This window comes from Mus musculus, chromosome 6 (genome assembly GCF_000001635.26).
Source record: "Mus musculus strain C57BL/6J chromosome 6, GRCm38.p6 C57BL/6J".
NCBI lineage: Eukaryota > Metazoa > Chordata > Mammalia > Rodentia > Muridae > Mus > Mus musculus.
The window spans coordinates 6,055,626-6,073,603 of record NC_000072.6 but is presented as its reverse complement, the minus strand read 5'-3'; the positions used below and the strand labels follow the sequence as shown (position 1 = coordinate 6,073,603).

The following is a 17,978-nucleotide window of genomic DNA, read 5'->3' as shown; positions in this document are numbered from 1 at the left end:
CTTGCCTTGATCCCTTAACACGTTTCAGCTTTTGATGCTAAGTTTTCCCTTTTCTCTTTAGGCTGGAGGCTCCCAAGTGATTTTCACAAATCCTTTAGAGATTGTGAAAATCCGCTTACAAGTGGCCGGAGAGATCACCACTGGCCCCCGAGTCAGCGCCCTGTCGGTGGTACGAGACCTGGGGTTCTTTGGCATCTACAAGGTAACTTTTGTTTTACTGATTTGCTTAATTATTGTTATTTTAAGAAGATAAGAGTTAAGTTCTGCTAGAACCCATAGGGCACTATCATGTCAACTTGGAGACCCCTCCTACCATCTGCCAGCAAATTGCCCTTAGAGACAAAGGCTCAGAAGGACTGTGATGGGAGTGGCTTCTGATAGAGTCTGTGAGTTCGAGTCTCTTTAGTGGCACTGACCTCAGCCACTGGCTGCAGGGTTTTTATTATTTTGTTTGTTTGTTTGTTTTTCTTTGTTTGTTTTTTTGGACTTATATTGATATAAGAACTTGATTCTCTTTGTGTGTGTGTGTGTGTGTGTGTGTGTGTGTGTGTGTGTTACATGGGTTGGTGGGTACACACATGTTTGAATGTGTGAACACATGCTGGAATACCCAAAGGTCAACACTGAGTGTCTTCTTCTACTTTCTATTGTTTTATGACATGTGTTCCTCACTGCATCTGGAACCCACTGACTGGCTAGACTGACTTGCAATGAGTCCCCGTGGCTCCTGTTTCCACCTTCCCAACACTGGGGTTACAGGCATGTGACTACAGCTTTTCTGTGTGCCCTGGAGATCCATACTGATGTCTTTAACCTTGCAGACAAGCAAAATATGAGCCATCTCCCCAACCCCAATCCAAATTCTTAGATCAAGAACTTTCTGATGCTACATATATTCTGTCACCAGGTAGCTTTCCTGGTAAATAATTGGTAATAATTGGTACCTCTTCTTCATTATTATAAATCTCACTCATTTTTTGTTTATAAAATGGTTTTCCAGGATGACAGTGTCAAGTTTTAGTGGAAATTTGAAAAGTTTTCCCTACTTTTCTACCACAGAATTGCATTGGGATAGCCCTTAATACCGGTGCTTGGGAGGGAGAGACAGATGATTTCAAAGCCAGCCTGGTTTACAGAAAGAGTTCAAAGCCAGGCAGAGACGCACAGAGAGACCTTGTCTCAAAATGTAAAATAAAATAAAAATTATCTGCATCTAAGCCCAGCACTAAATTTTATTGAACAAAAGGTACCCACTCTTTTCAAATAAGATTTTAATAGAATCTGTTGCCAACTCAACGGGGTGGAAATTCAAAGTCTGCCTGAAGTAGCTTAATTTATATATGCAGAAAAATAGATAACTAATAGAGCATACACACAAATCGATGTTTTATTCAAAATATTTGTGTGAATTTTAAATTTTTAAGCAGTACCCCACCATTCCTTACTGTTTTGACACTATGTAAGTTGACTGCTAGAGTACACGGCCTTTATTTTCAACTAAGCCATGCATGTGAAGTGCTTTTCATGTCCGAGGCCCTAGGGATTTACCCTATAGACACTTAACACTAACACACTGAAGTCTTCCTTTCCCCATCATCCCATGTGGGTACAAGGGACCCTGCATGGGTAACAACCGGCCATTCTGAGCATTCAGGGCCTTCAGCCAGCGTGGTGTCATTCCCCGAGTACTTGGTTTCTGGGTGCTGCCGGTGACGTCAGTGAATATTCAGAGTTCAGTAGAGCTTTTATTAGACAACTCCATGCACCCCAGATGGCTCTCTGCATCCCTCCAGATCCTGTGGTTGTTAGAGTATCCCGTGATCTGAGCCTCTAGGATCAGATAGAATGTGCCTCTCTCTACGGGGCAGTATCTAAGAAGGGAGGTGGGTGTTTGGGCTAGTTTGAAATAAATTTATGGTTGTAGAGTTGTTTTGCTTTTAATTCTGCGTGTGTGTGTGTGTGTGTGTGTGTGTGTGCATGGTGTGTGTGTGTGTGTGTGTGTGTGTGCATGGGTATGCATATCAAGTTCAGAGGACACATATGAAGAGCCATTTCTCTCTTTCCACCTTTACATTGATTAATGGAATCACTCTCAGGTGCCAGGCTTGTAGCAGGAGGCTTTACCCACAAAGCCATCCCTAAAGATGGCCCTTGATATGTTGGCTCTTTTGTTTTTAAATAGCACCAAAGATGCTCATCCTTTCATTGAGCAACAAACAGTCCCTATAGCTATTTTGTTTGCAAATGTATTACCAGCTATAAGAAGTTAACAGCATTGTCGAGAGCAAGTACCCTCTAACACTGTAGGCCCTTGCCGTCTGTGACATGATGTAGTAGTAGCTTGTCACTTTGACAGGATGCCAGGCAGCCTTTCAACAGGCTGTCTAGTAAAAAGCACTTGGTATGATAGCAGGGACTGTTATCAAAATATCTCCTTAGATGAAATGGAGGAAACTGGTTTGCTGATGCAAGAGCAGCCTGCGCGACTCTTGCAGATGACACCAGGCCGGGGCTTGGTGCTTTCCGTCTTCGTATTATCTCTCAACCTTAATTCCCTGTAGCCCTCCGTGGAAGTCGCAGGCGCCCTGATTTTGGAGTTGGGTGAGCAGCGGCTGCCAGCCGCCGTTTTTGAGCTGAGACTGAGGCTCAGCCGTTGCTTGTTTGCACTTTTGTGCTAAAGTTGCTTTTCTGAAATGAGCAAGATGGCTCACGTTTGAGCAAGTGCGCTCTCCCATACATTAGTTAATTACTAGTCTAGTGGTTTAATCTAGCTCAGAAGCATTCCACAAGGCTTGGCGCTGCCTTGCAAAATGCTGTTTTGGTGAATTGGTAATTACCACATGAAGTTACTAGTGACTGTGAGCCGAAAAGTTGATTTCATTGTGTGAAAGTGCCCTGGCCATAACCTTCCTTCAGGCATCCCCATCAGCCAAAGTCCTAGAGACTCAAAGGTTGCCCAGCCGTTGGGACCTCTCTGGTGGTGTCTGCTTGTGGCCTCACCCCAGACAGCTTCAATTTTGTTATTCCAGTTTTGTTTGGTGAACCTGGACTCCAGGCCTCTCTACCTCACTGTTCCTTGGCCAGGCATCTCTTTAAGAACTGCTAGGAGTGATTGTCACAGCTGTAGTTTCCTTGTGGTCCCAGGGGAATTTTGTTTGGTGAGGTAGAGCTTTCTACTCCCGGTTTCTAGGTAGCTTTAGCTCATTAGAGAAAATGCAAATGGCTGGAGCAACCTGATACTTTAAGTTTGTTAGTTGTCCCTTCGGGTAAGTGTTTAAGAGGAGGACCCCAGTCCTAACTTTTATTGGGGCAATGCTCTCCCTTCTCTTTCCCAGGTTCCCCTGTGTTTGCTCTGTTAACATTACAATCCCGGAGGCCCCCAGGGGTGTGTGATTGATTCTGTCTGTGTGTTTAGGACTGCTGAGCTTAACCTTAACTGAATTGATTTGACCAAGCTTTCTGGCTTTGTTTTGTTTTTTCTCACGAATTGACTTGCAAAGTACCTTAGCCTTCTGTGACCTCCCAGTAAATGGCAGTTAGAATATGTTCCTTAAAAAAAAAAAAATACATCTGCAACTGAGAAATCAAAATGTACAGTAAACATTACACTGCTGAAGTTGGAAATAACTCAGTAAAGATGTAGCAAACTATGTAAACAAAAACTGGTAGCATTTGAGACCTAGTTCAAGCAGACAGGAAAGAGATGATGGGAATAAAGGGAAAATAGGTAATTGCCTTGGAGAGACTCTTTAATATGAAAAAAACCCAAAAGACAAATGTCAAAACAAATGCCCACGCCCTGCTTTTCCTCAGGGCGTGAACATGCAAGGTCTGCACTTGTAGCTCAGTGATGGACTCCTTACCTGGGCTGTGTGTGCTCGCACATGCGCACAGAGTGGGGAGCAGGGAGAGTCACGGCATCGGATGTGGATGTTGATAGAGCTCTCTTACCCTGTTTTATGGCCTGTGTTCCTGTAGCATAAACTAAACGGTCTGCTGTGGAAAGAGGACTGTGACTTTACCTGTGCGCTGGACCTGTCAGTTTATAAAGCTTATCCTTTAGCATCAAATGGAAGTCTGACGAATGGAGGTCAAAAAACAGTTTCACTAGAAAGCAGCAGCCGTACTGTTGGCCTCTGCAGACAAAACTTGGCCACTGAGGAGTAATGGGCACCACCCTGCTTTAACAGAAAGGGTTTTACTGTAATCCCAGGTGTCAGGTGCCAGGGAGAGGCCACCTAGGAATATGGGCTCCTCTTACAGTGTTCTAATCACAGCGTTCGCTTTATTACACTGTATTGGGCATTGTTCAGATAAGTTTGTTTTAAATCTGTGTACCTCACAACGCTTACATGCACAACCATTCTGTACCAATAGATTGCTGGAGCTATTGTCGGTGTGCTCTGAAAGCAAGTATAGCATCAGCTTATTTGTTTCAAAAGCTCAAACCATCCAGAGTACCAGAGTAAAACTCTAATTCTCTATAACCCAAACTATACGAGAGTATGAGTGCCTTATAAATCCAGCGTTTCTAAACACAGTACATCCAGGGTCTCTTCTCTCATGTTCATAGCCACATGGTTTTAAGGGGTTTGTGTGTGTGTGTGTGTGTGTGTTACTAAGAAAAGTTTTTTAACTAGTTTCTTATAATCATCAGCAATTGTTTCTTTCTAATGTTATAGATGTTGGAAGTAGGTTATAACAAATTCAAGAGATTAGTGAAAAAGAAGCAGCCTTTGATACACTAATACACTGCAGAATGGGACTCAGCACAGAGAATGGCTAACACATGGACTTGGTATTTTGAAAGTCTTCCAAACTTGAGAAGACCCTGTCCTCTTCTCCTACAGGCTGGGACTAACGAATAATCTGGGCCTTGAAACTGCCCCTTTTTCTAATCACAGGCTCACTTGTATAGTCTTGGAGTCCCCAGAGAAGCTGATGCCAGCTGCCAGCCAGGGGAGAGAGGCCCGGAAGCTCCCACTTATCTCTAACTGATGGACTATGCGCACCATAGTGGAAACAGTCTGTAGCATATTAGCCCTTACAGAGATGTGAGAAGTGAGGCGGTGGATTCCTGCGTGGGCTTGGCACGCCTTTGGGAGTGTATGTAAAAGACAAATTCTTAGAAGTGAAATTGTAGATCACTTTGTGTAAACATTTCAGTATTAGTGGATTTAATCAATTGCACCTATTTATCGACACCTATGAGAATAATTACCCATGTGTCTGCTTAGCTTACAGAATATCTCTTTTTATGTATCTCTGTCCTGCATGAAGAAAACAGTTGTGTAGGTATTCATTTGTTTTTTGAGAGCACCTCAGTTGAGAAGGGAACACGTTGTCACTTTGCATCCACCTTAGTGGCCGTTCCCACGTTCCCATCTCTGCTTTTATCTTTTAACTGGACCTCTGTAGGAGCCTCCTGAGGGCTTTCTGTGACTCTTGGCTTTTCTGAAACCCAGCGTCTGAAGTAATGTAAATAAAATTAATCCACTCTCTGAGCACACATGTGTTATTGTTTATGGAAGCTTTATTTATAATTGCCCAAACCTAGAAGCAATGAAGATGTCCCTTGGTAAATGAGTGGATGAACGTACTGTGATATATTGGACAATGGAAAAAATGCTAAAAACAAAACAAACAAACAATGAGCTGGGGGCCAGAGAGAGATCTCAGCAGTTCATAGCACTGGCTGTTCTTTCAGAATACCCAGTTTCAATTCCCAGCACCTAGATAGTGACTCACAAGTATCTATACCTCCAGTTCCAGGGGGTAGGACACCTTTTTCTGGTCTCTACTGGCTCCGGGCACACACATGGTGCACCAGCGTGCATTGCAGGCAAAACATTAATAGGCATGAAATAAAATTAAAATTGAATTAAAAAGGAAAATGAACTATAAAGCCATGAAGAGGGACAGAGGAAAGGTAAACTCGTGCCATTATGTGAAAGACACAGTCTGAACAGACTACAGGACATCCTGGAAGAAGAAAGCGCAGAGGCAGACTGGTGAATGCAGAGGCAGACAGACGGGTGAATACTCTTTCTTACTCTGAGAACTGACTCTGGGCCTGGCTCTGGTGTGGCCACTTAGAAGGTGGCATCGAGAAGCTGAGATGCTGCACACAGTTTGGAAGCTAGGAAGAGTCAAGTCTGCCTTCCAGAAACCAACATGTTAGATAGTGCTGAAGGCTTGGCCCTGCGCGTCTTACCTCAGGTGGCTCATTGTTAGGAAGACGACCATTGCAGTGTGGTCACATCTCAATTACCGTCTCATATGACCACCTGACACCTCTGTGCCTGTGCCTATTTTTTCCTCAGGGTCTGTGATAAGGGACTTATCTTGTTCACTGCTGCTTTGTAGCCTTTCTGGCACAAGAGTAGACACCAGATAAAGGATTGTTGGGCAAATGAGTGGTAACTGGAAGCCAAATCTTTTTCCTGTTACAGACGAGGGTATCCATGCACAGAAAGCAAGCCAACTGCTGCATAGTGACCAAAGAACGCGCACAATACTGCAAAGTTAGGCGGGAAACAGAGACATCCCCAGCCCCGGGGAGGTGACAGAAGCATGTTACTGTCTCATGCCTGTAGTCTCATGCGGCCCCCAGATCTCTGGATTGCAGTCTATATGAAGTCAAGAACAGTGTTAGGGGAGTGAAGAGCTGAGACGGAAGCTGATCCCGCTCACAGCAAAAGGGCCAGGGGCTTCCTGAAGGAGGTGGTGTGCAAAGGCATCACATAGTTAGCCGAGTGGGAGGCTTGTTATAATAGCCCAGTAAGGTCTGAGGACAGAGACCATGGTTTCAGCTTGTAGATTATCATGATTGATACTAAGGCACGGAAGAAGAGAAGAACGTGGCTGTGGCATGGAGCAGTGACCATTAGAATAGAAGTTATGGGTACATTTGAAGGAAGCGTCAGTCTTGCAAAGTCCTGAGAAGCACAAAGGGGAGAGAGTAAATGTGGCAGTATATTAGTCAGGGTTCTCTAGAGTCACAGAACTTATGGATAGTCTCTAGATAGTAAAGGAATTTATTGATGACTTACAGTCTGCAGCCCAATTCCCAACAATGGTTCAGTCGCAGCTGTGAATGGAAGTCCAAGGATCTAGCAGTTAGTCTCAGACAGCAAGCAGGCGAAGGAGCAAGAGCGAGACTCTCTTCTTCCATTGTCCTTATATTGTCTCCAGCAGTAGGTGTAGCCCAGATTAAAGGTGTGTTCCACCACACCTTTTATCCCAGATGACCTTGAACTCGGAGATTTAATCTTCTGGAATCCATAGCCACTATGCCTCAAGATCTCCATACCAAGATCCAGATCAGAAACTTCTATCTCCAAGCCTCCAGATAAGGGTCACTGGTGAGCCTTCCAATTCTGGATTGTAGTTCATTCCAAATATAGTCAAGTTGACAACCAGGAATAGCCACTACTACTACAGGCAGTGATGGGATTTTTTGGAATTTCAGATTTGAAGAAGCTTCAAGAAACCTTTAAGAGCTCTTTTGTCTGCTCTCCTCCCTGTCATTGAGGAACAGAGGTCCAGAAATGTAAGGAAACTTAACTAGGTGATGCAGGCAAGCAGGGCAAAGATGGACTTTCCTGATCCATCTCTAGTTTTCTTCCTCTTGTGAAGGTTCGAGAAGGCAGAGGGATGGCCACAGAAGATGCTGTGTAAGCATCTGCCAGCACGAAGCCACGGGAGTGTTGATATCTTTGCCTGCAGGAAGCTAACATGGCACAGAGAGACCCAGTGAGGCAGGAGTTACAGGTGGGCGACAGAGCAGCTGAAGCTAAAAGATGGAGGCTGGAAATAACAACCAGCTCAGGGAGGAGTGAGAAGTGGGAGGGGGAATGTCCAACACAGCAACAAAGGAAGCAAAAGGCGAGCTAAGGTCTGACACTAAAGATGCAGGCCAATGGCTAGCATTAAGAAGCCAGTGGAAATAGAATCATGGAAACAGAAGGCTCCATGAGGAAATACAAACATATAAACCACCTAGGAGTTTTACTGTGAAAGAAAATAGCAACTAGAAACAACTAGGGTTGAGGGATAATGGTTTCTAGCTGAGGAGGGAGCTTTGAGAGATTGCTATTACAATATTTTTATTGTGTTTGTGTACGCAATGCTCAGGAATCAACCTTGGGGCCTAGTACATGCTGGGTGTGTGCCTTAGTACTCGGATCACCTCCAAGACTGTTGCTGCTGCTGCTGTTGTTATTTTATTGGGAGAAATTTCTATCTGTAGACAGAAGAAAAAGAGCCAATGAAGGCAGTCTTTGACACAGCCAGCTGAGGCTGGCAAGATCAGCTCCGGCTAGGATGTTCAGGCTTCAGAGAGAGAGCTTCAGAGCTGGGGCAGCATGTGTGTAGTTACAAGTTCATTCAAGCTACTGTTTATGGAGAGATTCTTCTCCCAGGCCCACGCCTATAGCTGTGTCTGCTTTGTATCAGTTAATCCTCACCACAGCCCGTCAGGCGGAATACTCTTTCTTTTAAGTTCCAAATTACAGCGGAGTAAAGGAAGACTTGATGGGCTCAGGTCAACTAAGTGGTGAGTATGGACTTCAAACTCAACCACATCCCTCTTTGAAATTTGATGTATCTTACAACATATATTGAGACAGGTAGGAAAGAACACATGCATGGTGCCTTAAATGTTCATGGCAGCGGACATCCGTGTGCATGTAAAGCACATACAAAGCTAGACATCCGTGTGCATATAACGCACACACAAAGCTAGAGCTTAGCACATAGAGCAGGTGATGCATTACTTACTAATCATAATTTCTACCTGGAGGGTGTCAGCTCAAAGATTATGAACGAATTCCTACCCTGCTCTTTCCATTTTTGGCCTAGCCCTGGGTAATCTTTGAGGTTCTCCATTAAACTCTTCTGTCTCCCCTTTCCCAACTACCACCACTACTTACTACTTTGGGCCTTTAGTTCCTTATTTGTTGTTAATTTTGAAGGATTGAGGGGTGATTCCTATTTCCTAGGCTAGCTTCAAGGTCTGTATGTAGCCAGGGAGGATGACCTTGAACTCCTAACCCTGTGGCCCTCTCCTTAGCACCAGGATTACAGGTAGGCTTTACCATGCCCAGCCTGCTTAGAACACTGGAAGAGCAAGTGAAGCGAAGATGGGTTTGAGAAATAGGATTTTTCACTAAGGAAAATGACCACAGAGGCCGGTATTTCATCCAGGCACCCACGTCATTGAGACTTCATCACATGATCTCAGATCAAGTGAGCTGCCGTCTCTCCGTGCTATTCTGAGTATTTATTTCCTTTGTGATATTCCGAATGCTGTTATTTTAAGAATGTTAGTTAAGGAACTCTCTGGCAGAACCAATCAGAAGGTCACCTGTGCTCATATATCTATAGGCTGTGTTTGGCACCCAGGGGATGCTGGGCCCATATCCCTGAAGTCTCAGACTGAAGCCAATGTCTGGACTCACTAATTACACAGCTCCTCATTAGCCAGACAGGAAAGCGATGGGAAGAATAGGAGTGTTTGAACTCTCTGGATTAAGACAATGATTTAAAGCCTGGAAGGGTACTGATGGGGATATGGGAGGAATAAGAAGGTATCTTTTTAGGAAATTTATTTTCAGTCAAGTTTATTTTCCTCCTGACCACATGGGAACTGAAATGCTCTTTAGGGACATCAGAGTGAGCCGAGCTATGACATATTACTGAGCTCTGTGATCTTCTCTTATGCAATAATCATTATATAGAACTTTTTTATTTATTTGGTTATCATCATCATCATCCAATTCCTCTTATTAAAAAGAAAGCATGTTAAACTCTCAAAAAAAAAAAAAAAGAAATATGATTTTTAACAGAATAGTACCTGGTGGAATTGAGTGTTTAAATAAGCTGTAGGAGAGGGTGGTGCTTAAAAAACACAAATGATTGTTTGATCATTGTTTTAATTACTGTTCTATTGCTGAGAAGGGACACCATGACCAAGTTGGGGATTTGCTAGAGGGTAGTCCATGATCATCATGGCAGGACGTAGACAGACATGGCACTGGAAGAGAGAGAGACAGAGACAGACAGAGAGAGAGAGAGACAGAGAGAGAGACATAAAGGCCTTGGATCCCATTACAGATAGTTGTGAGCCACCATGTGGTTGCTGGGATTTGAACTCTGGACCTCTGGAAGAGTAGCCAGTGCTTTTAACCACTGAGCTATCTTTCCAGCTCCTGTGGATATGATCATTTGTAACCTCAAGCCCAACCCCAGTGACACACCTCCAACAAGGGCACACCTCGTAATCCTTCTCAAACAGTCCCACTAACTAGGGACCGAGCATATGAGTCTGTGGGAGCCATTCTTGTTCAAACCACAACTATCCTGCTGTTCAGTCACCAAATGTTGCATGCAAGCCCTCCATTAACTGAAGTTACAAAGATGTATCTGAAGGCAGTGGCCTTCAAAGGGATCGGTGTTGAGGCCCTGGAGGAATGTAAACATGGTATTGTGGTCCCATCAACTTCTTGAAAGTATTTTAATAGTCAACACAGAAAATTCAGAAAAAGGGCTTATGACAATAAGACGTTACCTTGTTCACGCCTAAGTGTCTGTGAATCTGCCTTTCCAGAGGCAACCATTTTTAGCAAGTCTATTATTTTGTTTTGTTGTTTTCAATTTTCGTCTGTTATCTTTACAAGAATCCTGAAGTATCTAAACTGTGAGACTATAATAGATAGAAATATAAATACATAGAAAGGATGTAGACTGATGATAACCCTCTATTCATAGACTACTCCCAATATGTTTTTCCAGAAGTGATGGATCTGTTTCTCTTTTTACCAAGCCAGACTTTCATTCTCTGTTTTCTAATTGTGGCTGAGAATATAAACTAAGGGACAGTCTGCTAAATAAATGTTAATTAACCACTAGTTAGACAGATCTGTGGGAGCCAGAGGCCTGTGTGGAGAATGATCAGTTAAAGGAACTTGTATAAACGTCTTCAGTGGGACTGGGTTCTTCACTAAAAGCAGTCTGACTCTCAGGCTGAAAACCGTACTCTATCATGATTTAGTTGTGAAGCCAGTTGTTGCACAGCTGGCACTGTGAACAGAATATACCTTGGCTGTTTTCATTTTCTCGTCTGATAGAACAAGATACTGAGCATTGATAATGGCAATTGGTGTCACCTTTTTGGAGGACCCCATACTGGACATTATACTAGGCACTTTATGTTATTACTAAATTTACGTGTAATGTCTTTATAAAGTTCATATTAACGTAGAGAAAGTCTGAGTGCAAGGCCTGTGTTCTGGCTCTTACACGGAGCAACCATGATTTAGAATCCAGTCCGAATTCCAATAATTGTTTCTTTGGAAGCTATCCACTTTTTGCCTAACTGAAGTGAAGTCTTCTCTTCCCACCCACATTACAATGGGTGAACATTTGGCAGACTCTGTATTCCATGTTAACACTTGCCATAATTAGGGTTTCTATTGCTTCAACGAAACACCATTACCAAAAAGCAAGTTTAGAAGAAAAGGGTTTATTTGGTACACTTCCATATTGCTGTTCACTATTAAAGGAAGTCAGAGCAGAAACTCAAACAATGCAGGAACCTGGAGGCAGGAGCTGATACAGAGGCCATGGAGGGATGCTGCTTACTGGCTCACTTGCTCAGCCTGCTTTCTTATAGAACCCAGGACCACCAGCCCAGGGATGGCACCACCCACAATGGGCTGGGTCCTCCCTCCTTGATTACTAATTGAGAAAATGCCTTACAGCTGGATTTAATTGAGGCATGTCCTCAACTGAGGCTCCTTCCTCTCTGGTGACTCTAGCTTGTGTCAAACGGACACACAAAACCAGCCAGTACGAAACTGGAAGGGATTTCGGGCATAGCTGGGGTCATCCATAACTGCTGGTTTATTGAGAAATAACCTTCACTGAGTGTAATGAAGGGGTTAGAAGAAATGAAAAGCTAATCATGTGCGCTCTTTGGTGTTTTGAAGGAAACTTGGAAAGACATAGTCTAAAGATGGGGTTAAGGACTCCTCTAGGAAGGGCTCTCTCTAGGGTCTCTAGCCATTGCCAGAACATCCACATATAAACAACTAAAAATGTTGAGGAACATACTTTGGAAAGGCCTTTTCATGAGTTAGTAAGGAAGGGAATATAAAGGTTGGCAAATTCAGCAGGCATTTGTCAAACAGATATCTTAGTAATGCCTGAAGCACTGAGAACTAAAGGCTGGGCTTAGGGTTAGTGGTCACAGAACTTCGGAGGTGTACTGGCTAGTTTTGTGTCAATTTGACAAAAGCTGGAGTTATCACAGAGTAAGGAGCTTCAGTTGGGGAAGTGCCTCCACGAGATCCAGCTGTGGGGCATTTTCTCAATTAGTGATCAAGGGGGAAGGGGCCCTTTGGATGGTGCCATCTCTGGGCTGGTAGTCGTGGGTTCTATAAAAAAAGCAAGCTAAGCAAGCCATAAAGAACATCCCTCCATGGCTTCTGCATCAGCTTCTGCATCCTGACCTGCTTTAGTTCCAGTCCTGACTTCCTTTGGTGATGAACAGCAGTATGGAAGTGTAAGCTGAATAAACCCTTTCCTCCCCAACTTGCTTCGTGGTCATGATGTTTGTGCAGGAATAAAAACCCTGACTAAGACAGGAGGCTATTTGTTCTCAGAGGTCACCGGTCTGTGCAAACCCAGACCTGTTGGCACGTGCATCCTTTCTGCCCAAGCACCACTTCTCTGATCCGGTTCCTGGTGATAAACAACCTTCCTCCACAAAACTCCAACCTCCAAAAGCTATACCCTTGATGGATGGCAAACTAACTGCACCTTCCCACACCAGTTGCAAAGAGCATAGCTTTGCTTGTGGGGAGAAGGAAAGCAGGAGGAATCCCTCTTCTAACATTGCGAAGGTTTACGCTGGTCTGACTTGAGTTTACAGGCTGAATTTGTATTTCTCTGTTGCGGTGGGGGGTGCCAGGCCGGGAGTGTTCCTATGGGACGGACACAATGGAGCACCAGTCTTCGGAGAAGGAGCCCACTTTCAACCCTAAGCTCAAAGGGCTTTTTCAGATGCTGCTCCAGGGTGAATAAAAAAGTAAAGATCTTGAGTCACACAAAGCAGTAAGAGAGGACACGAATAGGAAGCATTCTAAATGAAAATGTGATGATCCTAAAACTGTCAGAAATATAAACTAAAGATTTAAAAAAACAAGCAAATTTATGATCATTAGAATTGTGCATTCAGCGGGTGTCCCTGAAAAGTTTGAACACAGCTAAATAAAGAATTAGAGACCTGGAAGGTAGGACTTACTCAGAAAGCAGAGAACTCGAGCCTGAGAATTTTGAGACGACCTACTATGTATGAAAGATAGTTGGAAGGAAAGGCAGACCCGATGGCTGAAGATTCCCAGGACTACTGAAGTATAACAAATTGCAGGAGCAGAATGAGGCAAAATATTCAGTCTCGATGCAGCTCATTCAAACTGTGCAGCTGTCTCAGGGCTGCAGAGAGGCTCTGCCTCGATGCCAGAGACGATGACAGATCCCAATTCAAAGGGCAGTTCTTCACATGGCGTCCTCATGTATGGGGGGGGGGTACCTTTCAGACTAGAATTCCATACTTTGTAAAAGTATATTTTAGAAACAAGGGTAATACATTTTTTTAAATAATAAGAAAGATTGACAAAACTCAAGAGGTCTGTCAAGTTAGTCATTAAGAGAGAGAGATAAAGCCAGGCATGGTGGTGCTTACAGGAGGCAGAGGTACACAGGTCTCTGAGTTTGAGGCTAGCCTGGTCAACATAATTACAGACTAAACAGAACTACATGATAAGACCTAGTCAGCTCTGCGACAGTGTCCTTTCCTAGAATGCATGAGCCACAGACTCAAGCCCCAGTTCTATTTAGAAAGAGAGAAAAGGAAGAAATTTACAATACTCGTAAGGAAGAAGAAAAAATGAAACTAGGTAATCATGCAGCAGGAATGAAATAGAAACACTGGGGATTGTTTGACAGCATTGTCTTCATATTTATATTAATATCTATAAATATATAATGCTGATGACGTGAGACGAAAGCTCCACACTAAAATATTTGTGTCTGTCACAGGGCTTCCGTCCATCTGAGAGACAGCCATATTGGTAACAGAGCAGCTTACAGTCACACAGGAACTGAACCACCTGTGGTGTTTCCACCAAGAGACTCCGAATGACACCAAAAGTCCCCTAAGGAGAGCCAAATGGGAGGTCCTTATTTTATATTCAAATTGAAGTCATTGGCTGTTCTCTGACATCTTCAGTTGGTTTATTGGTTTTAACAGCAGTACCATCTTCATAGCAGCTCTTGACCCTGGGGAGAATTTGTAGCAAAATCCTGCTCAAGTTCCATGGTATTACTATTAGGTGGTCATATACAAAAGTTGGGATGATGCTTTCAAACATACCAGTTTTCTTTTGCATCTCATCCCAGTTATTTACCTGTAAGCAGTTTGTGTTTTACTTGAAGTATGTTATGTAACTCTCTATCCCCTTATTAATGACACTGGGTATTGAGTCTAGCGCAGAAACAACCCCCCCCCCCTACTGCCTGGCTGTGCATGGAAGGGTTAACTTTCTGAGGGGAAGCCAAGAGAAATGCTAAGGGATCAAGACATGACACGCTGCCCATTGTTTGCAGCTCCAGATCAAAATATACAATTATGCATGCCAAATAAATTCTAAACCTGTAAGGTTGGGAGAGGGGGTGGCTCTGACGACAGGTGCCAGGAGCATTAAATAATCTCCGCAGACAAGGTGCACCACTGTTGTCTTGAATACTGTGGGGGTCCCCCAGTCTGGCATTTTCCCCTATGCTAGACAATGTGCATTCACTGCTGGAGTCTCTGTTAAGCCCCAGTCCCCCAGACCTGCTGGCTCCTGGTGCCCGACTGACACAGAGGTGCCTTTGTGAGTGTAATTACCTTTCCCTGTGTTAGAAATAGTCTGTTTAGAGCTGTGTTTGCAGGTACTGCTGGAATAAGCAGGAATTAGCATGCAAAAAGACCTGCCCTGTCTCTGACATCTTTATCAGCACCATTCCTTAGGACTGGCTTTCCTGCCTAAAGTTAGGTTGATGGGGGCTGCTGGAATACGACTGGAGGAAGAGCTTTTAAAGAAGGTGTGTGTGTGTGTGTGTGTGTGTGTGTAAGAGACAGGTGGAGGGCAGTCTTGTGTTTTGTTTCATAAGAGTCTCATACCCAACAAAACTGCTGGAGTAAACGTGAATGGATAATTCCAGCAACTTAAGAATTGATTAAAGCTCCTTTAGGCTTTCAAATGTTTCCACATCAAGAACTCTGGAGGAAAAAAAAACAATGATTCTTTTGTTGTAAGGATACTATGGCCAGCATCCTCAAGCTACTAACAATTCCTACAAGATCCCTACCAGTTTTAAACTGTAAACCTGAAGTGAGCCTTTTTTTTTTTTTTTTTTTTTGGTTTTTCAAGACAGGGTTTCTCTGTATAGCCCTGGCTGTCCTGGAACTCACTTTGTAGACCAGGCTGGCCTCGAGCCTATTTTTAAAGATGCTTGTCTTATCTGCAAGTAACCATAGTGATAGAAGGCATTGGAATAGTCCAGAATTGGAGTACCATCAGCTCAAAATCATTTGCATATTAGGTTGCCTGGAAATGCTTTTTATTGCTTACATCTGTTCCTCAACGAGCCTCTCATTAAAATTAAAATAATAATAATTATTATTATTGTTATTATTATTATTATTTCCCTTCTTTGGAGATAGAGGTTAATTTTGTGATTAGGTTAGAGGGTTGTATTTTGTGTTTAGTAATTTTCCATATGTGATTTTACTGTGTACCCAGAAAATTCAAGGCCAATCAGAGGATAAAGGAAAATTCACCTAAATGACTAGTGAAAGAAAAAAGCCAGAGATGGGGCGTCTTCATACGGAAGCAGGAAAAAGAACGGTTGAAATGGCATACTCTATGTGATTTATTCATTTTCAGTAGCTGAAGTTGTAATTTCCACATTGCTGCCACAGGCTGCAGAGCAGCACAGCTTGTCTCTCTGTTGCAGGGTCGCCTGTTGAGGACAACTTGGTCACTTAAGAAAGACTTTATACTGGGCAGGTAGAACTCAAACCAAGCAGCTTCCTCTTTGGAGATTGGGCGGGGAAAATGTGTGTTGGCCACAGAATGAAGAGGTTATCAGGCGGATCTGGTAGACAAGAATTTTCTTCATCCTTGGAACCTCCTAAAAACCCTTTCAGCATCCAGCTTCCCTTTCCATTATGTGGGAGCAACAGGTCAGGGATTGCCTAAGGCAGCCCTGCAAATTGGCACCTGCCTTTGTGACTAAGACCTAGAAGGAAGGAGTGGTCAAGAAAAGGAGGCCAGGGAAATTGAATAGGTTTTGAAGCTACCTCTGCAGGAAGATTAGATTCTGATGCCTTGGCTAAGGTCACCTTCTGACTCAAACCAAATGATTTGCTGAAAGGAGTCTCTCGAACAGGGGCAGGTTTAGGGAACAATAGAGGTAGGTACCAGAGGAAAGGCGAAGAAACACAATCCTTCTGTCTACATTTGTCCCTCTCTTTTTTTGTGGCAGTGGGTATGTCACAGGAAGGTGACAGGCGTTACTCACGCCTTCCTGCAGCCCGCTCCCTCCTCGACCCCTGGTGTCTGAGAGTATACCGTAGTTCCCTTCCCGCGCTCAGCACTTGCCCTGCGCTAATGGAGTAGAGGCTCTTCCGTGGAGTGTTCTCCCTATCTGAGCAGGTAGAGAAGTGCATCTGTTAGGCTTCCCTTGCTAGCGCAGCCATCCTGCCTAGGGAGGTTTTCTTCCCGGCCTGTTCCATGTTTCTTATATTCTCATATCATTGGCAGCCTAAGACCTCTAACGAAGCCTGACATTTGTTTGGGATTGTATAAATTCTTTGACCACACCTCTTGTTTCTTGAAAGAATATAGCCTACTCCTACTGGGTGCTCATAGTGTAAAATACTACTCCTACTGTGTGCCTTAGTGTTACCGGTGCAGCTCTGTTTTTCTGCTCTGTTTCTTTGTAAGTTGATTTCTTATCGGGCCGCTTGCCTTCGGTCTTTCTTCATCCCTTCAGTCTCCTTACTTCTTCTCACACAGATGTACAGTTGGCTCTCGCTGTCAAGAAGGGGGGAGCTAGTCTGCTTTGGGAGATAAGGATGCTCCTTGGGGAACTCAGCTGTTATGTGTGTGCCCTTGCGCTTCCCGTGTTCCAGGGATGTTTTCAGTTCAAGTTCCTTGCCTTCTTATGCTTGGCCGTACATCACGGTGAATCTACAGAGCCTGAAACAGGCTCATCTTGCCTTTTTTTTTTTTTTTTTTTTAGCTTTAGCGTCTGGTACAAAATGACTGTTTTCTGCTGCAGTTTGCCAGTCTCAAAGGAGTAATGCATCTTTGTTTCAAAAACTGAAATTACGGTTTTGCTTTTGAGAATATTTTTCAAAGAAGCAAGTTAGTGCCCTTCTAGAAAGCTAACTTATTCCAAAGTCTCTTGTGGAACTTTCTAGTTGTGCTCCCTCCTACTGACATCACCAGAGCAAAAATCACTGGCATCAAGAACATGCCCGCCACCCCCAGATTTTGTTAAGGTGTTGTGTAAATTAAATCAGGTACTCATCTCTGAACTCTGATTTCTTCCAATCTGCAGCAGGCAACCCCAGCACGGAAATGGACAGGTATGTAAGTATCAGAACAGTATGGAGGAGATGTAGATAGGGTGGAGCCATATGGAATCTATGCGTGTCCATCTTCTCTCTAAAAGATGCTCAATAGAGATGGTGGTGTTTGGGGGTTAAATGAATGAAGAGATGGTATTAAAAGGTCCACATCCCCCACAGAGCAATCATCAGAGAAGGTGAGGAGCGACAGGGACTGGGACACTGGCGGCTCAGATGAATGAATGGAGCATTGATGGCTGTAACTGACTTTAGGTTTATCAGTGAGAGGCAC

At 43.7% G+C, this 17,978-nt stretch overlaps 1 protein-coding gene across 4 annotated transcripts in view; it reads left to right on the top strand.

The window, feature by feature from the left end:
- Window positions 1–17,978, top strand: part of Slc25a13 (solute carrier family 25 (mitochondrial carrier, adenine nucleotide translocator), member 13) — a 176,087-nt gene that overhangs the window by 143,701 nt on the left and 14,408 nt on the right. For 2 of the 4 annotated variants that reach the window (XM_030255494.1, XM_006505136.4), the window contains exons 14-15: window positions 62–202; window positions 4,905–5,509. In XM_030255494.1, the coding sequence (XP_030111354.1) occupies window positions 62–202; window positions 4,905–4,994 (231 nt within the window). In that variant the 3' untranslated portion in view covers window positions 4,995–5,509. Of the gene's footprint in view, window positions 1–61; window positions 203–4,904; window positions 5,510–17,978 lie in introns of those variants that run through there. The other 2 variants (NM_001177572.1, NM_015829.3) reach the window with 1 other exon arrangement.